The following is a 17,152-nucleotide window of genomic DNA, read 5'->3' as shown; positions in this document are numbered from 1 at the left end:
ACATATTTTATACAAGCAATTACAATTTTCTTCATTAGACATTACATAACACAATATATTCTAAATAGGTTCTGATCATGTTGCCACCTGGGCCCCATTTCATAAAAGATGTCAGGATAGTAACTCTTGCTGGAATGGCAACTTCCAATAGCAACAGCCAATCAGGAAGCTGGATTCTTGCCATTACCATGGCAACTGCCATTCCAGCAAGAGTTCAGTTGCTATCATATCAACTTTTTATGAAATGGGGCCCTGGGGAGATAAGATTTGCCTAATGTGGTACATGCAGAGAATTTCCAACTCCCTCATTTCTACAAATGTTCAGGAGACATGAATATCTTGAAACGTTAATAATAAATCTTTTGTCTAGCATCCTGCAAAGAACATACAACAAAGTCCACAACACACATAGTCGGGAACAAATCCCAGTTTCATTAACTCTCCATGATGTAACTGGATGCTAGAATCATTGTCCATTCAAACATTCAAGTGCAGTGATATTCTAGGTTGCACAATTTCATTTAACATTCTCTACAACAAAGGGGAAAAAAAATGTTACAATCACTCATAAAATGTTGCCAATCCTTAACCTGTCCTTTCTTCGAGTGACAGGAAGCATACATGGGTACATGCAGTGATTCTCAATGATTATGAATGTACATCCAAATTCTCATGTAGCATACACTCGTCGGGGAAGAAAATCTCCCTTCATACCAGTGCCTGAGAGAAGTCGGACTGTGTTCTGAGTAGGAAAGGTAAAATCTTGATACGTGCACTTTTAAGCCTTTTGTTTTTCTGATTACACAAGATTTGAATTTGCAGTAGTACCTTTCATTTTGCTTTTTCTTTTGTACACCTTGAAGAATGACCACACTTGCACAATACTTCAATTCTAATCTCAAGTGAAATTACAGTATATGTCACATCCGACAGTCATTTGACACTTGGCCACAATTATGTGTAATCGTGAATAAAATGACACCCATCATTCAACATAAAAATACTCCTAGAGCTTTTTTCTTTCCTTTGAGCATTTCGCAGATGCTTCATCCTAACCCCAAGGATTGTTTCCATCGTACACTATATTACTCCAGTGAAAACGCCAATGTTTTACATGATGAGTTGTTATTGATGATTAAATGTCTTTCTGTCCCCATTTCTACCACTACAAATCTTGCACATTTTCTCAATCAAAACCCTTTCAAACTTTCATAAAACAATGGACAACATTCAACATTAACTCAAATGCCAACAAAGAATATGTTTATTTCTTTGGCAATTACAAGGTTTTGGCATTACTCCATTAGATTAGTTACATCTTTATAATAGCATTCCAAAGAAATCATCATCGGTTGACTCATGGTGCTCCCCATTCACATGTTAGAATATCAACTTTACCTTAATTGGGAACAGAGCTGAAAGGAAGTTTGCTTGATCAAGACCTGCATTTTAGCATTTTAATATCAGAAGTACTGTACCTAATAAACTCTTCAGAACGGAACAACAACACAAAGTCAATGTAAATGTCAACCTCAATTGTTGGTATTGTGGAAGAATATGTACCGGGCCATGTATCGTATTAGCTTCCTATTAGAAGTGAGCTGCTCCCGGGATGACTGTTTCAAGAATTAAGTCAGTGACTGTAGAGGCTACATTGCACCTCCTCATCAACACAACATATCGTCAGCATGCACAGACTATTGTGACTTCCACAGAAAAAGAAACTGTGTGCATCTCGACCTGACCCATCATTAATCCATGTGGCTAATAGATACAACAGACACTCCAACTTTGAGTTAACTCCCCTGTATTCCAACAATCAAACATTGTAACATACCATGGCACTCAAAAATGAGGCAGGTATTGCTGTACACTTTGTACACAGTATACAATGCACACGCTGTAAATAGCCTGCATACATTATGTACAAGTACATGCATAATACAACTGTAAGTGAAAGCTAATTGTACAAATGTCCAATTGCATGGAAAGCATGGTATCAAAAGAGAAGTTGGAATTGTGTATAAATAGCATTGATTGCGGTGCTCTTCAGCTGTAATATTGTGCACTCACAGCATTCTCCCCTCGACAGAATTCTTGCAAGATAATAAAGAAGTTGTCATGGGAGATTTCCGTGTATCATTTATATCTGGGGTTCGTATACATGACTCTGTCACTTCACCTGCCTAAAGGGTAGACACAAAATATCACACAATGTAGCCGATGTGCACATTACCAGTATTTCCTTTCATTATAAAGAGGCTCTTTTGCTGAGCTGTAAAGTACACAAGATGTGCAATTAAACAAACAGGCAACCACAGTTTAACATGAATATAAATGGTCATCGCTTTTAACCTTTGGCCTGTGTTTGAGTTCGATACACACACAAGTACGCCTCTCTGCAATTTGACACTCAAAACATGGAATGTTAACAATCTTGGTAGCATCACGAACATCCTCAAATATCAAGCACATATGTTACTATTCTTTTACTGTTATTTTTGCACAATTTGTTCAAAGTTGTTGCTTCTTTTTTAGGGTGGGTAAGCACTGCAAAGTTTATAATGCTCTCTTCACTAAACTACGTTCAACAACAGTCTCCATTAAGTCCATCACTACAAAGTCACAGCTCATCTCTTTACACGTAAGCACACCGGGAACAAGGACATTTATGAAGGCATCAGCCAGCCACGTCTGCTGTCACACTCCATCAAAATACTCAGGTCAGAATCTCACCGACAGGGGAAAGATTATAGTGTTATAGGGTATGGTTTTTTCTGCACCTTTAAGCAGCTCTTGAAAATTTAAATGCATGGTATTTGCAGGCTAAAGGCAACACCTCCTATGCATGGCAACATTTCTTTCTTTCTATCTCTCTCACTCTCACGTACACACACACACACACATACACACACAGACGGCAAAGCCATTCTCAAAGTGCAAATGCGCCGGGAGCATTGACAGCTTCCTCAGAATTTACAGATTACAGGCGGAGGATTGTGGGTAGCTGGCATGGTTATCTGGGCCCCCGTTTCATAAAACTTGCTATCAGTGACAACTGCCACATTTCTGTGACAAATTTGCTCTCAGCCAATCAGATGCAAGGACCGGCTTGTGACAATTATCACAGCTTGTCACTGATAACAAGTTTTACTTAGGCAATGGGGCCCTGGTCTCCTAAAGTTCTACATAATTAGATAAATGAGTAACATAAAAAAAAAAAAAAACAAGAGGGAAAGCTTAAAAAAAAAAATGAGATACCATGAGCATACGTGCTAATGGATCAAGATTATATCATGAACAGGTGTCTATGCGCTTTGGGTGGTGGTCCCGACGTATCCATCAACCTTTGGCGGGCATTCAGTTTTGAAAGTTGACAACAGATGAGCACTGGTGACTGGATTACACAATAATGCCAAATCACGTTCTCACAATTCAGCTCTTGAAAGAATGAAACAGCTGGTGATATATACATATGACACAACAATGACTCTCGATATACCGGACACTATTTTCACCCTATTCTTGCACAATCAAATAATTCTGTGTTGCAATTTTCACAGTCACTGACACGTTCAATCTCAATTTGGAGCGGCCCATCACACCGCCACTACAACCACCACCAACGACAATAAAGACTTTCTGCCGTTGCTCTCACAGAAACTCCTTTTGACAGGGAGAATAGCTCAACCCAAAGAGGAATAAAAAATGTCATCTACTCACAACGATCACTATCTTTCCCCCCAAGATGTAGTAATACACATTTGATAATCAGATTTTTCCACTGACAATCATACAAAATGGAAAAGAAAGAAAGAAAGAAAGAAAGAAAGAAAGAAAGAAAGAAAGAAAGAAAGAAAGAAAGAAAGAAAGAATAATAAACAAACATGGATCACACACAGGTATCCAAGATTGATAAATACAGACAAGAATGCGTACGGAAACGAAAAAATGGGACTGAGGAAGGTACAATATGTTAGCTGGTGGGGTAGGTTTCTGTTGGTTTGACGTAGATCCCCTCGACAGCCCTCCACTGGTTGGCACTGCTAAGCGAAGACAAAGCACACACCTCCTTCTGACCGTGGATGGGTCTGCCATACGTCTGGCTGGACACGGTGAGGTAGCTGATATCAACACATACACAAACAGAAAAAAGGCATGCCATCAAGATGCTATAACACACAGTGGATAGTCATATAAGATGTTCTGCCCAAGAGAGACATAGCTCTAAGTAGAAGGCGTGTCATAAAAGTGGTCAACACATAATGTAATATAAGTTATAAGGATATGAAATGAATGTGAAGAACACACATCATTTTGAACACTGACTGCATTGCCTAACAGATACATCGTATGTCCTAAAACTCTACTGAACCATTTTATTGCAAACAAGAAATTGAAGTCCATCTCACGCATTCCCAGATCTCTAACTACATATTTCCTCAGCAAGCTCTGACATTATCTGTATACCATAGTTGCCACTTGCCAGGGTATGAACAACACCCCTATAATATCAATCACATCTCTAATCTTGCCAGTTAAAAAATAAACAAAAAAATAAAAAATAGACAAGAATGTATAAATGTGAGGGTGCTCCAATATATCATCAATATCTATTTTTAAAGATTTCATTTTCATTACTTTGGCTTTGAATATAGCACAAAAAAACTTGTCCAAAACCATTCTATTATGTCGGTTCCTGCTCACGAGCGCACTGTAACTGTTGGTTTTGTATCAAAGCTCTGTATGACAACTGTACAAGCAATGCCTGTAGAGGGCAGCATACCATTAATGGCTCATATTAGCTCATATTGACATGATATGATCCACTGAAGTTTAGCTCCATGGCATTATCTTTCTGGCATCCTTCACCAATCACCTTTGACTTACTTTTCTGTCACAACATGCTTGAATCGCACTGGCTCATTCCTCTTCCAGTATGTTGTTGAACACGTAACTGCCCAGTGGTCTCCTAAGTAAGGAAAAACAAACAACCAAATAAAATATTAGCATTTGCAGGAAACGAACACCAAAATTCCAAACAAACCCACAAAGATAGTAAGAATGAAATATGTTCAACAAAGTAAAAAAAAAGAAAGAAAAAAAAATCAGGTCTTAAATCATTACTCATATATCTTTGAACGTACTATATTTGTTTGACTATAACAGAATCTTTATATGATGAAAGAAAACAGACACTCCTGAAAACTTCACTAAAAGCAAGAGTTGCCTGTATCATCCATTGGAAGTCAGTTTTCATTTTAACATATTCACCAATGTATTCATCTGCACACCATTCACATCGGATGCTACCATTTCAATTTTTGAGACTGTTTAGTTTCACTGTTTTCACAGAGGGCTTTAGGGTGCTTCTCAGTGTGTCATCGGTGAGAAAAAAATCTCTCCAAATGTCACACAGTTCTACTGACGTATATTATGCAGTGTGCCTAGTGATGCAATGGGCTGCTATTGTTGGCCATCGCACTACCACTGCACCGCACCATTAGGTGCAGTGACAGGCCACTGAACTCACTGACAACTTTATTTGTCCACACAAGCACATATACCCAATAGTTCTCGCCATGTTTAATTTGCACCAGATGTCAAACACCGCGTCAATCATCAAACGAAAACGCTGTGACAGCTGGACTATGAGAGCAGACACCATGCGCAGCTTTGCTTTTCGTTACCCTTCTACCAATGTAACAATACGCTCTACCATGAAACCTGCACCACTGTAAAAACTATAACAGCAAACAGTAGTATAATTTGGTCGTTAAGTATTTATGACCAAGAATCATACTAACTGTATGATGTGGTACGGTTAGTTTTCTCTGTTTGCCCATCATACAATCGAAAGCAATTGAGCCACTGTGATCAATATTACAAAGCTCATTAAGCAAATAGTTTTGTTTAGCTTTTTGTTTCTCTTCATCATCTCAAACATTGTTAGTCCAACAGAATCCTGCAATTATTACTAGTCTGTGAAATATAAGACATCTTTATATTGACAGATGGGAAATTTATGATAAAATAGTAAGTCATATTTCTCATACCAGTTAAAAATTAACCTCACCACACCATACTGACGGACAGCCTGTTTGCAACTACAAAGTGAGTCCAATCAAACAAGAAATCTAATGTAAACCATATTCCTGTAGGACTTGAACATAAATCCCTCCCTCCCCCACCCCAAAAAAAAAATAAAAAATTACTGACTGACCCTCTGTTCACAGTGGCTGGTGCAAACTTGGCCAAAGAGTAAGTCTATCTGGTGTTGTAAACCATACTCCTTATACACTTCAAATACATGTGGGTAATTCCATGAAGTTGGGGCAGTGTCCATGTAGCATCGTGATATTTGAAAAATACATTTCAGCATAACTCAATATTAATTATGCTATACATTTATTGTTTGTAGGCTTTACATTTGCATTGAGGCCACACATTTTCCTGGAAATTTTGCGCCATTCAGACTCAATTTTGATGAAGTTATTAAACAATATGTAACGGTGTCCTGTAGCATCGTGACGTGTCCATGTAGCATCGTGAAATTTTAAAATTTGGTCCTAAGAGACAAATTATGGCAATTAGCTTGACCAAAATTTGATGCAATATGCATATTTACTAGATAAGTCAGATAGCTAAATATCCCAAATTTCCTGTACACAGTTTTAGTTTTAAAAGAAAATTACAAAATGTATCACGATGCTACGCGGTGTCCTTTTTTGTTACATTTGGTGGACACCGTGTAGCATAGTGACACATTATGTAATTTTCTTGTAAAAGTAAAACTGTGGAAAGGAGAGTTAAGATACAGATAGCTATCTGACAAATCTAGTAATTATGCATATTATATCAAATTTTGGTCAAGCTTATTGCATTAATTTGTCTTTTAGGACCAGATTTTAACTATCACGATGCTACATGGACACGTCACGATGCTACAGGACACCGTTACTTTTTTAAAAAATAACTTCATCAAAATTGAGTCTGAATGAAACAAAATTTCCTGGAAAATGTATGGTCTCAATACAAATGTAAAGCCTATAAAGAATATATGTTTAGCATAATTAGTATTGAGTTATGCTAAAATGTAACACTTTGTGCCCCAACTTCATGGAATTACCCATGTATGAATAATTCAATAGTGCCCCCCCCCCCCCTCCTTCCCCGACTTACATGGGCCATTCTTTTTACATACTGCCTCACATGAGTAAGCATTTACAGAGACAAACACCATTAAAAGGAGAGAGATTAACAGTTTAATCAATATGCTGATGACGGCAACCAAGGTGGCCTACCTTCATCTCCAACACCGTCCTCCCCAAAGCAGCTGACCTCCTGGTTTTGGGAGAGGGGCGACTGGAAGTGGTGGCTGTGTGCATTGCGTTTTGTGGCTACGTGATGAAGGCGGATGGTGCTACCACACTTGATGGGAGTTCTACGAGGAAAAATCAATGTGTCAATGATTTAATAACAACCATACAGAAAACAGAGAACAAAACTGACGAGACAAATCATAAATTTAGATTTAAAAAAAACATTAAGTTGCAATGACTGCATTACAACACAGAATACTAAAGTTTTACATGACAGATTAAAACCCTTACTCCTCCCCTCCTTCCACACAATCCAAAATTGTTAAGCATTGCGGCAGATGTTTGTGTAGTTTGAAGGAGGCATTACTGTCACATTATAAGCAGTCCATCTAATAAAGTGCTACACTTTGATACTTCAACAACAGCTGGATGTCACACATTTTTATCACTATCCAAATACTTCACTTGAGGCTGGGCTAGTACGCACAAAGAGTTGAGTTAAACAGGCCACACTTGATCATTCGCTGCAAACTGGGAACACAGCTGGATACTTAATGCACATACAGTGTACATATTTCAGACAAAACGATGTTATTTTGATTGGGGAAGTTGATAAATTCTAATTCTACAAATGTACTAATACATGAACTGTGATCCTACTAATCATGATTTACAACTTTTACAGACTTCATGCCACCAATGTACTTATTACCTCCGCCAAGGGAGGAGGTTATGTTTACGTTACCATTGGTTTGTGTGTTCGTGTGTTCGTTCGTTCGTTCGTTCGTTCGTTAGTTCGTTCGTTCGTTAGTTCGTTCGTTAGTTTGTTAGTTAGTTTTTCCGTGTACAAAATAACTCAAAAAGTAGTCAACGGATTGGGATGAAACTTGCACGAAAGGTTGAGAATGACACAAGTAACAAACGATTAACTTTTGGTATTGATCCGAGAATTTTGGGGGAATTTATGAAGGATTTTTGATATTTTGGCAGGTAGGGTCAATGAACTTGGCAGTTCAGGCTGCGCGTATTTGAGGTTTGCCTGCGCGCACTAAAGTGCGTGCTCTAGTTTCTGCTGGGGTGAGGCGCGCCGTGCAGCTGAGGGTTTATAACGTAACAAAGGCTTCTATATTGGGAAATCAGGCAACTTTCAGCACACAATGCTATAAAGTACGTATGGATGAAAATCACTGATATCTCTATGGAAGAACAAGATCAGTGGTGGAAATGAGCTGCAGGCTTGGCGAAGGTCTGCACTCTCAGAGTGCTTCTCTAGTTTAAATAGATACATGTATACTGGCACATTGGCTCTGTTATGTGCCAATTGTGAGCGCGAGGACAAAGAAACATCACTCAGGAAGGATCTATTATGTAATCTTCAAGGAAAGCCATACAATGGGTCTAAGGACATTCATGTGAGAATTCCTCTTTGAAAGTCTAAAGAGATTCATGCGAGAATTCCTCTTTATTGGGAAGACAAACTATCATCCACAACACACGATGGCTAGCTCACAAAGCCCTTTAAGGTCTTTCCACAGGTTTGAGCAATTGGTCCAAGCAACCACAACATGGTAACCAATAACACTAAACCTAGAGACCTTCCAGAAACACTAGTATCCATCCCCTGCAGTAGCAGGCACAACACAAGGATAAACACAACTGGAGTTGAAGGTATAATCCCCTTGTACAGCTGTAGGTGCTGGATGTAACCTTACAATCTCACATAAATCAACAGAACATTGATACTGAGGGGAACAGCCTAGGAACAAGAAAATACACATAAATGTTATTACTTTGTTGGTATTTCTGTTCATTTTTCATTAATCTACTTACCCTCTAACACAATTTTTGTCCTGTTTTCCTTTGATTTGCCAATAGCTATTTTTATCTGTTGTAGACTCCACTGCTGTCACAGACTGCCAAGAAAGAAACAATGAAATAATGAAAAACAAATCATCAATGCCATTGTCCACTTCTAACATTGCAACTCGGCATACAATATAGTCTGAAGCTCTCTAATATAGAAAAATCAGTTCCTTGTTTTTCATGATTGGGGAATTGCTACACAATATGCACATGCACTTACACCACACTATTAAAGGAACTGCATTATTTCTCTCACATTTTGTTTTACTTCTCTTTTTAATTTACTTTTTCAGGACAAGATTAATGTACAGACGTACTCATATAGTGTACCGGTATCTACTAAAGCCCACTTCATCACTTCAAGCATTAAAAGGCAAAGTCAGCAAAAAAATTGAGCATATAAAGCAACAAGGCATAAAGTAAATGTAACTTTGTCATCTAATTCATCATGATAATGAAGTACATCTTTTAATAATCTGTCTTCTCTAATGTTCCTTGTAAGTAATGCACTACCACTTGTTCTGACATACATTGTATGTAATTTTCGATTGAATAGTGCACAAATAGACATTTTAATTTTGCTCCATTAATTTGAAGGTGTTGTGTTATTTTTTTTTCTCTAAATTTTTCTTTTTGTGTGTGTGCCTTTTCCTCTAAATTCTTCCTGCCAGTCAAGCTCTTACCAAAAAAAAAAAAAAAAAAAAAAAAAAAAAAAATCAGTCACATGGCAGCATTATTAAAGGGTGTGTACAGTTCTGGTCGGGGTGAGGATTTAGCTTTTAACGTTTAGCGAGATATTCAGAAACCACTCTATGAGATGTCAAAGAGCATGCAATTCTAAGGGGTATCAAAAGTTTATTTGATGAAAATCGGTTTTGAAATGGCTGAGATATCCAAAAACAAGGTGAAACAAAGAGATCCTAATAAAGGTGGGGCATGTCGCCTTTTATTATTATCACTTTTGGGGATATCTCAGCCATTTGAAAACCAATTTTCATCAAATAAACGTTGAATCCTTCTTAAAATCACATGCTCTTTCATATTTCATAAGAGGTTTCTCATTATCTCAATTAGGAATGTTCAAAACATGAATCCCCACCTCAACCACTACTGTACAGTCCTTTTAAAACTTTTATCTGTGTGCCAAAGACAAGTTGAGATATGAAAGAGTGTGCACAAATCTACAATATGGCTATTTAAAGAAATCCATGATGCAACAAGTGAGAGTAAGACAGGAAAATGACATGTTGAATGCCACTCAAGAGTCTTGAGAGAAGATCGTTTTTGAAATCACACTTCCTTGTTGTGCGGATGGAGCAGCTGCATTCTCTGTATGCAGAACAAACGTCCCAGTGCCTTCACATGACTTCCTGCTTGTATGGATGTGTGATATATTCTTTATACTCCTATCAAGTGTTCACAGCAGGCTGCAATTAATCACGTTCTCTGAACACCTATGACCCAAGACGATTTCTGCTTTACATGGATAAACCTCATGCAAATGCAGTGATGCCCAGGCCCACGGCATATAACTTTCCCAATGGTTTGTACGATGAACTTACTGACCTGGAAATGGTCAAAACAGTTCAACTAGTTATCTCAATTCCAATTCCCCACCTATCCCACATTTTGCCCCACTGACCTTGATTTATTCAGCAAAGTAATTGTGGCCAACCACACAGAAGTCTCATTTTCATCATTACTCCCATGAACATGTTTTATCAAATGCTAAATAATTTGAAATTGAGATGGTGCTTTTAAAATTACTTAAAGGGAAGGTAAACCCCAAGAGCAATGTGGATTGAGTGAAAGCAGCAGCATTAGTACAACACATCAGTGAAAGTTTGAGGAAAATCGGACAATCGATGCAAAAGTTATGAATTTTTAAAGTTTTGATGTTGGAACTGCTGGATGAGGAGACTACTAGAGGTTATGACGTATGAGTGGACAACAATACCAAGAAAATATTAAAAGAAAATTCTGCAAAAATCCATTTTTCATGAAAATTACAAATTCCATCAACTTGATATTGACATATGTTAAGGGTAGCAATTATTCCCCCTGCTTTCTGAAAGCAGTTGGTCCATTGCTCTCTCATAATTCTAGAAAAGTGAATTTTTGTTGAATTTCCTTTATATTTTCTTTGTATTGTTGTCCACTCATACGTCATATCCTCTAGTAGTCTCCTCATCCAGCGGTTCCAACACCAAAATTTTAAAAATTCATAACTTTTGCATCGATTGTCCGATTTTCCTCAAACTTTCACTGATGTGTTCTACTAATGTTGCTGCTTTCACTCAATCCACATTGTTCTTTGGGTTTACCTTCCCTTTAAAAGCCTATTCAAATCTTTAGTGGCTGTTTGAAAATATTGTGGTTAATTTTTTTTTTTTTAAAGTACATTGTAGGTAGCACCCTGATAAATAGACAGTAAAATTTCAACATACTTGTACAATACAATGTAGGTACACAATTCATTCACCAAATTGTTGTCAAGAGCCAAGATAGAATGTACTCCAGAAGGTCATTGGATACAGTCATGAGTATGGGTTTACTCTAAGAACTTTGGATTTTAAATTTTCTTCTTTAATACTGCAATGGGAAATTATTCTCATTAACAATAAATTTGTAAGTTTGAGTCATCATTCCAAAGACAGATATAATTGCTTCCCATACAGTAGCTTCTGTCCAATTTGCAAAACTAACACGAACTGGTATATTCATATTACAGACTTTATGAAGAATTATAAAATGACCCCTCTGAAATGCAACAGAACACCTATTTTTCATCTTTTTTTCTGACAGGAGCTTATAAAGTACATCACACTTGCAGTATTACCAGTATCTGCTTTCTAATACTGTATGAATTGTTCTTTCTCATCATCTGCAAGATTGACAAAGATCTTAGTTCTACACTGTACCCCTAAATGATGTCCAAAGTAAAACTGAACTACCATATTGGATATCTCACCTGTTGACCACTCCCTGAGCCGTAGTGGATGTCATGTGAGTGTAATCTGACATTGTATTTACTATTAATGAGTTTGACGGTTGAGCCACAGGTCACATACTCGTAGTCCATTTTTTCTGTGCAAAGTAAAAAGGAAAGCACATTTCATTCACAAATAGAAAAATGTCCCTTTCTGGCAAATGTTGCAAATACAGTAAACCTCGCATGAGTCGAAGCTCTCGGGACTGACAAAAATGCGTCGACTTAAGTGAACTTCGACTCTCGCGAGAGTCGATTTTTTTTCGACTCACAGTTATGTACATGTATTATAGTACATTTGCATGCATGTGTGTGTGTGTGTGTGTGTGTGCGTGTGCGTGCGTGTGTGTGTTTGCATTCAAATTTGTCTGTTCTTGAAGATAATGTTCTTATTTTGTTCTAAATTGAACATGGAATTTGTATCAATACTGGTAGTTAAACATAGTTTTGAGAATGTCTGCGCTAATGTGGCAATGTGCATGTGCTACGTCTATGGTGCAACATAGGTAGCCATCTCTGTCAACCTACCCTGAGACAAACTCTCCCAGGCCCATCCCACCTCCATTGAACAAAACTGTACAGCCAGCCGGGCACGCACAAACAAGCTCCGCCCACTTGGCCTGTCACTTAAATATTAAAGCAGCGATTGGTTGACCAAGGAGTTCTGGCTTGACATGGATAAAGTATGGATGTTCTGTGTGTATGGATAAAGTATGGATCGATGTGCTGTGTGTATACATGTATACATGTGTATGTATTCGACATGCGTGCGGAGCGGTACGGTGTAAGATATTGAGTGTGCATGCTTACCTGCAGCAGGTCAGGGACGGGGATCTGCGACATGCCGATTTTTTTGTTCTCCTTTAAATGTAATGAGAATGCCAGACAAATCTTCTTCGGCTCAAGCGATGTAAACTACGTGTATTTTGTACAAAAGGGACTGAATGTTTTGCTTCGACACAGCCGAAATTCGACTCTCGTACTTCGGCTTATCCAAATATTTCTTAGAGAAAATACATAGGGAAAAATCGGGACTTTTTATTTTGCTTCGACTTAAGTGATTTTCGACTCACTCGACGTCGACTTATCCGAGGTTTACTGTATATCAACATTGTGTCAACAACCAATAAATACATAGTAGGCCCTACTACAAATAGTGCCGGGTGGATTTCAGTGAATTTCCGTTTATACACGTACAGTGAATACTACTTAAAAGAGAATTTTTGTGTGGGATGTCTTTATTTTAATAATGTTATGAAGAAAAAATTTCCTTTTTTTTTCATGGTACATGTACTTTTAGTTCATTTGTAAACTAAATGCATGCAGACTTTCACCATACACTACATCTTTATTTCTTGTCATTGGAAGCAATAACAAATGGCATATTCACACACTCGGGCATCCTTGCCTTAGTTGGGACACAAAGATGGCCAGCACAAATGTGGCTACTGAAACTTCAAACTCGAAAATGATACAACTTCAACATGGTAAAATACGTGTTGTAGGTGATACAGCTGTAGGTTACAGACTTTAGACCCCCCAAAAAGAAAACATACTTCATGTGCAAATAAATAGGATGATGAACTCCTTTCGCACAAGTGTCCCGTGGTATCTACCATAGCAAATGCTGCGTGCGAGCCATCAAAACGCTTTGTATAGAAATCTCCTCCAATGCGCGCGCACGCAAGCTCACTCTGAAAATCTCATGTGCAGCTTGCATGGCTTGCATGCTGTCAAACTGTCTGCGCTGGATGCCGCAGGACACTTGCATGAAAGGCGGCCAAAGGCTGGACGATAGAATTCACGAAGAAAGTGAACCCATCCATAATACCTACAGTACAAAGTGATTAGCTGACAAATTTGAGTAAATTTACCCACCAACTTATCAGCTGAACAGTGGGTAATAGGGTCTAGTAATTTGAAATTTGGTCATTTTATAAATATATTTCAATGCTAAAGATCAGGTTATTTCTGATATCAATTTTTTCTCTACGAATATTTGTAAAGCGATGTCAGATTCAGACTTCTTTCACTGTTTCAGTTTCATGTGTTCATCCCTATGGGGCTGTATCACGATATTCAAGCAAGGAGAGGTGAGAGCTGCAGATTAAAAAGCACCGAAAATTTCGAATCTGATTCGGCCGTTATGTGCGGCAGCAATGCATTGAGCGAACCTCTGGCTCTGGCCCTCTGGGGCCTGTGCTTCAGTGGTGGGTCGCTGCACATCAGTTGATTAAAAATTGCTTCACATCAGTTGATTAAATTTACTAAAACTCAATTTTTGTCGAAACGACCAGACTGATTTTTTTTCTTCTTTTCATCGTGGCTGGAGAGTGGAAATGTCCTGATGTGTGTCACAGTGTGTAACAAAAAAATCACCATGCAAACTTGTGGGAACTGCAACAATAATCAATATAGTCTAGACCACGTCTACACTATGTCAGTCCGGGAAACCCGCTCATGAGGACCGCCCCCGCGTACAAGGATGGTCCCTCCTCATGAGGACCTCCCCCCCGCCTCATGAGGCCCCCCGGGGAACGCCTCATGAGGCCCCCCATTCACTTCTTATTCATCTCACATCTGACGTATAAATTGTCGCAACTTTGCACGGTGATTTTTTGTTACACACTCATGTCCACTATCCATGATGAAAAGAAGAAAAAATCCTGTCTGTTTTTTTTTTCAAAAATCAAGTTTTAATCAACCGATGCAGAGCGCCCATCAAAACACGGGCGCCAGCGCGTTCGCACAATGCAAGACTGCCGCACCTAGCGGCCTGATCCGACAAAATATTTTCGATGCTTTTTTCTGCGGCTCTCACCTCTCCGCGCACGAATCAGCCTCGTGAAGCTGAAGTCTGACATCTTTTTACACAAATTCGTAACGAGAAAAATTAAATCAGTACTAACCTGATCTTGTCCATATATTCCAAATTACTATTCCACACTGATAGAGTAGGTGGGTAGATGACATACTCCAGTTTGTTAGCAAAATAATCACTTTGTAGGTATGACGAGTTCACTTTCTTCGTCAATTCCGCCCACGATTCCGCCGCCCGCTTACCGTTTGGGCGCTTTCTCTGGAATCATCCCGCGACGCGACGTACGTCGCATCACATCACGCATCCAGCACATACCAGTCTGGTATGTGCTGGATGCGTGATGTGATGCGACGTACGTCGCGTCGCGGGATGATTCCAGAAAAAGCGCCCAAACGGCGGAATCGTGGGCGGAATTGACGAAGAAAGTGAACTCGTCATACCTACAAAGTGATTATTTTGCTAACAAACTGGAGTATGTCATCTACCCACCTACTCTATCAGTGTGGAATAGTAATTTGGAATATATGGACAAGATCAGGTTAGTACTGATTTAATTTTTCTCGTTACGAATTTGTGTAAAAAGATGTCAGACTTCAGCTTCACGAGGCTGATTCGTGCGCGGAGAGGTGAGAGCCGCAGAAAAAAGCATCGAAAATATTTTGTCGAATCAGGCCGCTAGGTGCGGCAGTCTTGCATTGTGCGAACGCGCTGGCGCCCGTGTTTTGATGGGCGCTCTGCATCGGTTGATTAAAACTTGATTTTTGAAAAAAAAAACAGACAGGATTTTTTCCTCTTTTCATCATGGATAGTGGACGTGTGTGTGTAACAAAAAATCACCGTGCAAAGTTGCGACAATTTGTACGTCAGATGTGAGATGAATAAGAAGTGAATGGGGGGCCTCATGAGGCGTTCCCCGGGGGGCCTCATGAGGCGGGGGGAGGTCCTCATGAGGAGGGACCATCCTCATACGCGGGGGCGGTCCTCATGAGCGGGTTTCCTGGACTGATGTCAGATGTGAGATGGATGAGCAGTGAAGAGGATCCCTCATGTGAGCATCCCGCGGGGATCCCGCGATCCCGGGCAGGCCAGCAGGGGCCTCATGAGCTGAGCACTCCAGGGACAGGGTGCTTGTGAGGAGGGGGAGAGCATTTTAACATGAGCAGGAGCCCCTCTAAATCAGCTGAAATGAGCGAATTTCCCTTCGGGTGTAAGGAGAGGACGCGGGTAAGGCACAGTGTCAATGTCAGAAGCCTAATAAATAGTAGGCACCCTTGGCCTTGCCTTGGCCTTAGCGGAATTAGCCTTCGGCCCTTTTGTCAGGGACAGGGTCAGTCGGAGTCCGCTTGTCAAAAGAAAAACTAAGAAGACTAGACTCTATGTATAAGAGTAAAATAAGACTAAGAGTAAGATTACAAATAAGAAAAGAATTAAGATCATGATGTTAGCTTACAGTTTAATAGTTAGCTTAATAACTCTTTTTAGTTTTAGGCTACATACTGGCACTCTACATGTCATTGTACTTCAAATGACCACATCCAGACCCAGGGGGTACCCATCCAGGAACGTATAATTCAATCATAAAAAGAAAGAAAGCGAAAAAGTGCTGCTAGGCCTACCTGCTTCTGTCCATGATCTGCCGTTTTCAGCCAAGAGTATCAGAAAAAATGCCACAAGGCTGCACAGAATATCTGTAACAGTCGGCGCCATTACGGCCTGAAGAATCGCTTCACTGATTCTACGAAGATTGATAGAAACGCAGTGATGAGACAGTGTTTGTCATCTAGACAAGAAAGTAAATTAAACCGTGGTGTCTTCTCAGAAAGACAGTTGGTAACGAGCTGCCAGCAGCACACACATGTGGTTAGTACGATTCGCAATTAGGGCGGCAGCTCCGCTAGCAACTGCGCTGCACACAGGGACGGGATGTCGACGTGTATCATGTGTGTGAGTAACCAAAGCAGCTCCACATATTGAGCTGAATACTATCCAATGAGACAAACGTACGTATCCGGATACGGGCGGTCCAGCTGGGCACAGCAAGTTTACTTTTCCCACAGGGATTGTCAATGGAATGAGAATGGTGCATAGTCCTTTCTTCGTAGCTCGTTTACTCTGGGTCGGATCCGTATTTTCGCGACGCTGCTGGCTGGCTGGTGG

The 17,152-nt window shown here is 39.5% G+C and overlaps 1 protein-coding gene across 1 annotated transcript; it reads right to left on the bottom strand.

Moving 5' to 3' along the window:
• Window positions 1–3,847: 3,847 nt before the first annotated feature.
• Window positions 3,848–16,934, bottom strand: LOC139714958 (stromal cell-derived factor 2-like). The gene is made up of 6 exons (XM_071626610.1): window positions 16,612–16,934; window positions 12,157–12,272; window positions 9,153–9,235; window positions 7,305–7,444; window positions 4,891–4,972; window positions 3,848–4,124 (listed from the first exon to the last, which is right to left on the bottom strand). The coding sequence occupies exons 1-6, from the start codon at window positions 16,700–16,702 to the stop codon at window positions 3,977–3,979; spliced, it is 660 nt and encodes a 219-aa protein (XP_071482711.1). The 5' UTR covers window positions 16,703–16,934; the 3' UTR covers window positions 3,848–3,976.
• Window positions 16,935–17,152: the final 218 nt, after the last annotated feature.

This window comes from Diadema antillarum, unplaced genomic scaffold (genome assembly GCF_040938485.1).
Source record: "Diadema antillarum isolate AM-2024a unplaced genomic scaffold, OU_Dant_1.0 scf00000045, whole genome shotgun sequence".
NCBI classification, from domain to species: domain Eukaryota; kingdom Metazoa; phylum Echinodermata; class Echinoidea; order Diadematoida; family Diadematidae; genus Diadema; species Diadema antillarum.
Note: the sequence above shows the minus strand (reverse complement) of the source record. Positions and strands in the feature narration are given on the sequence as shown.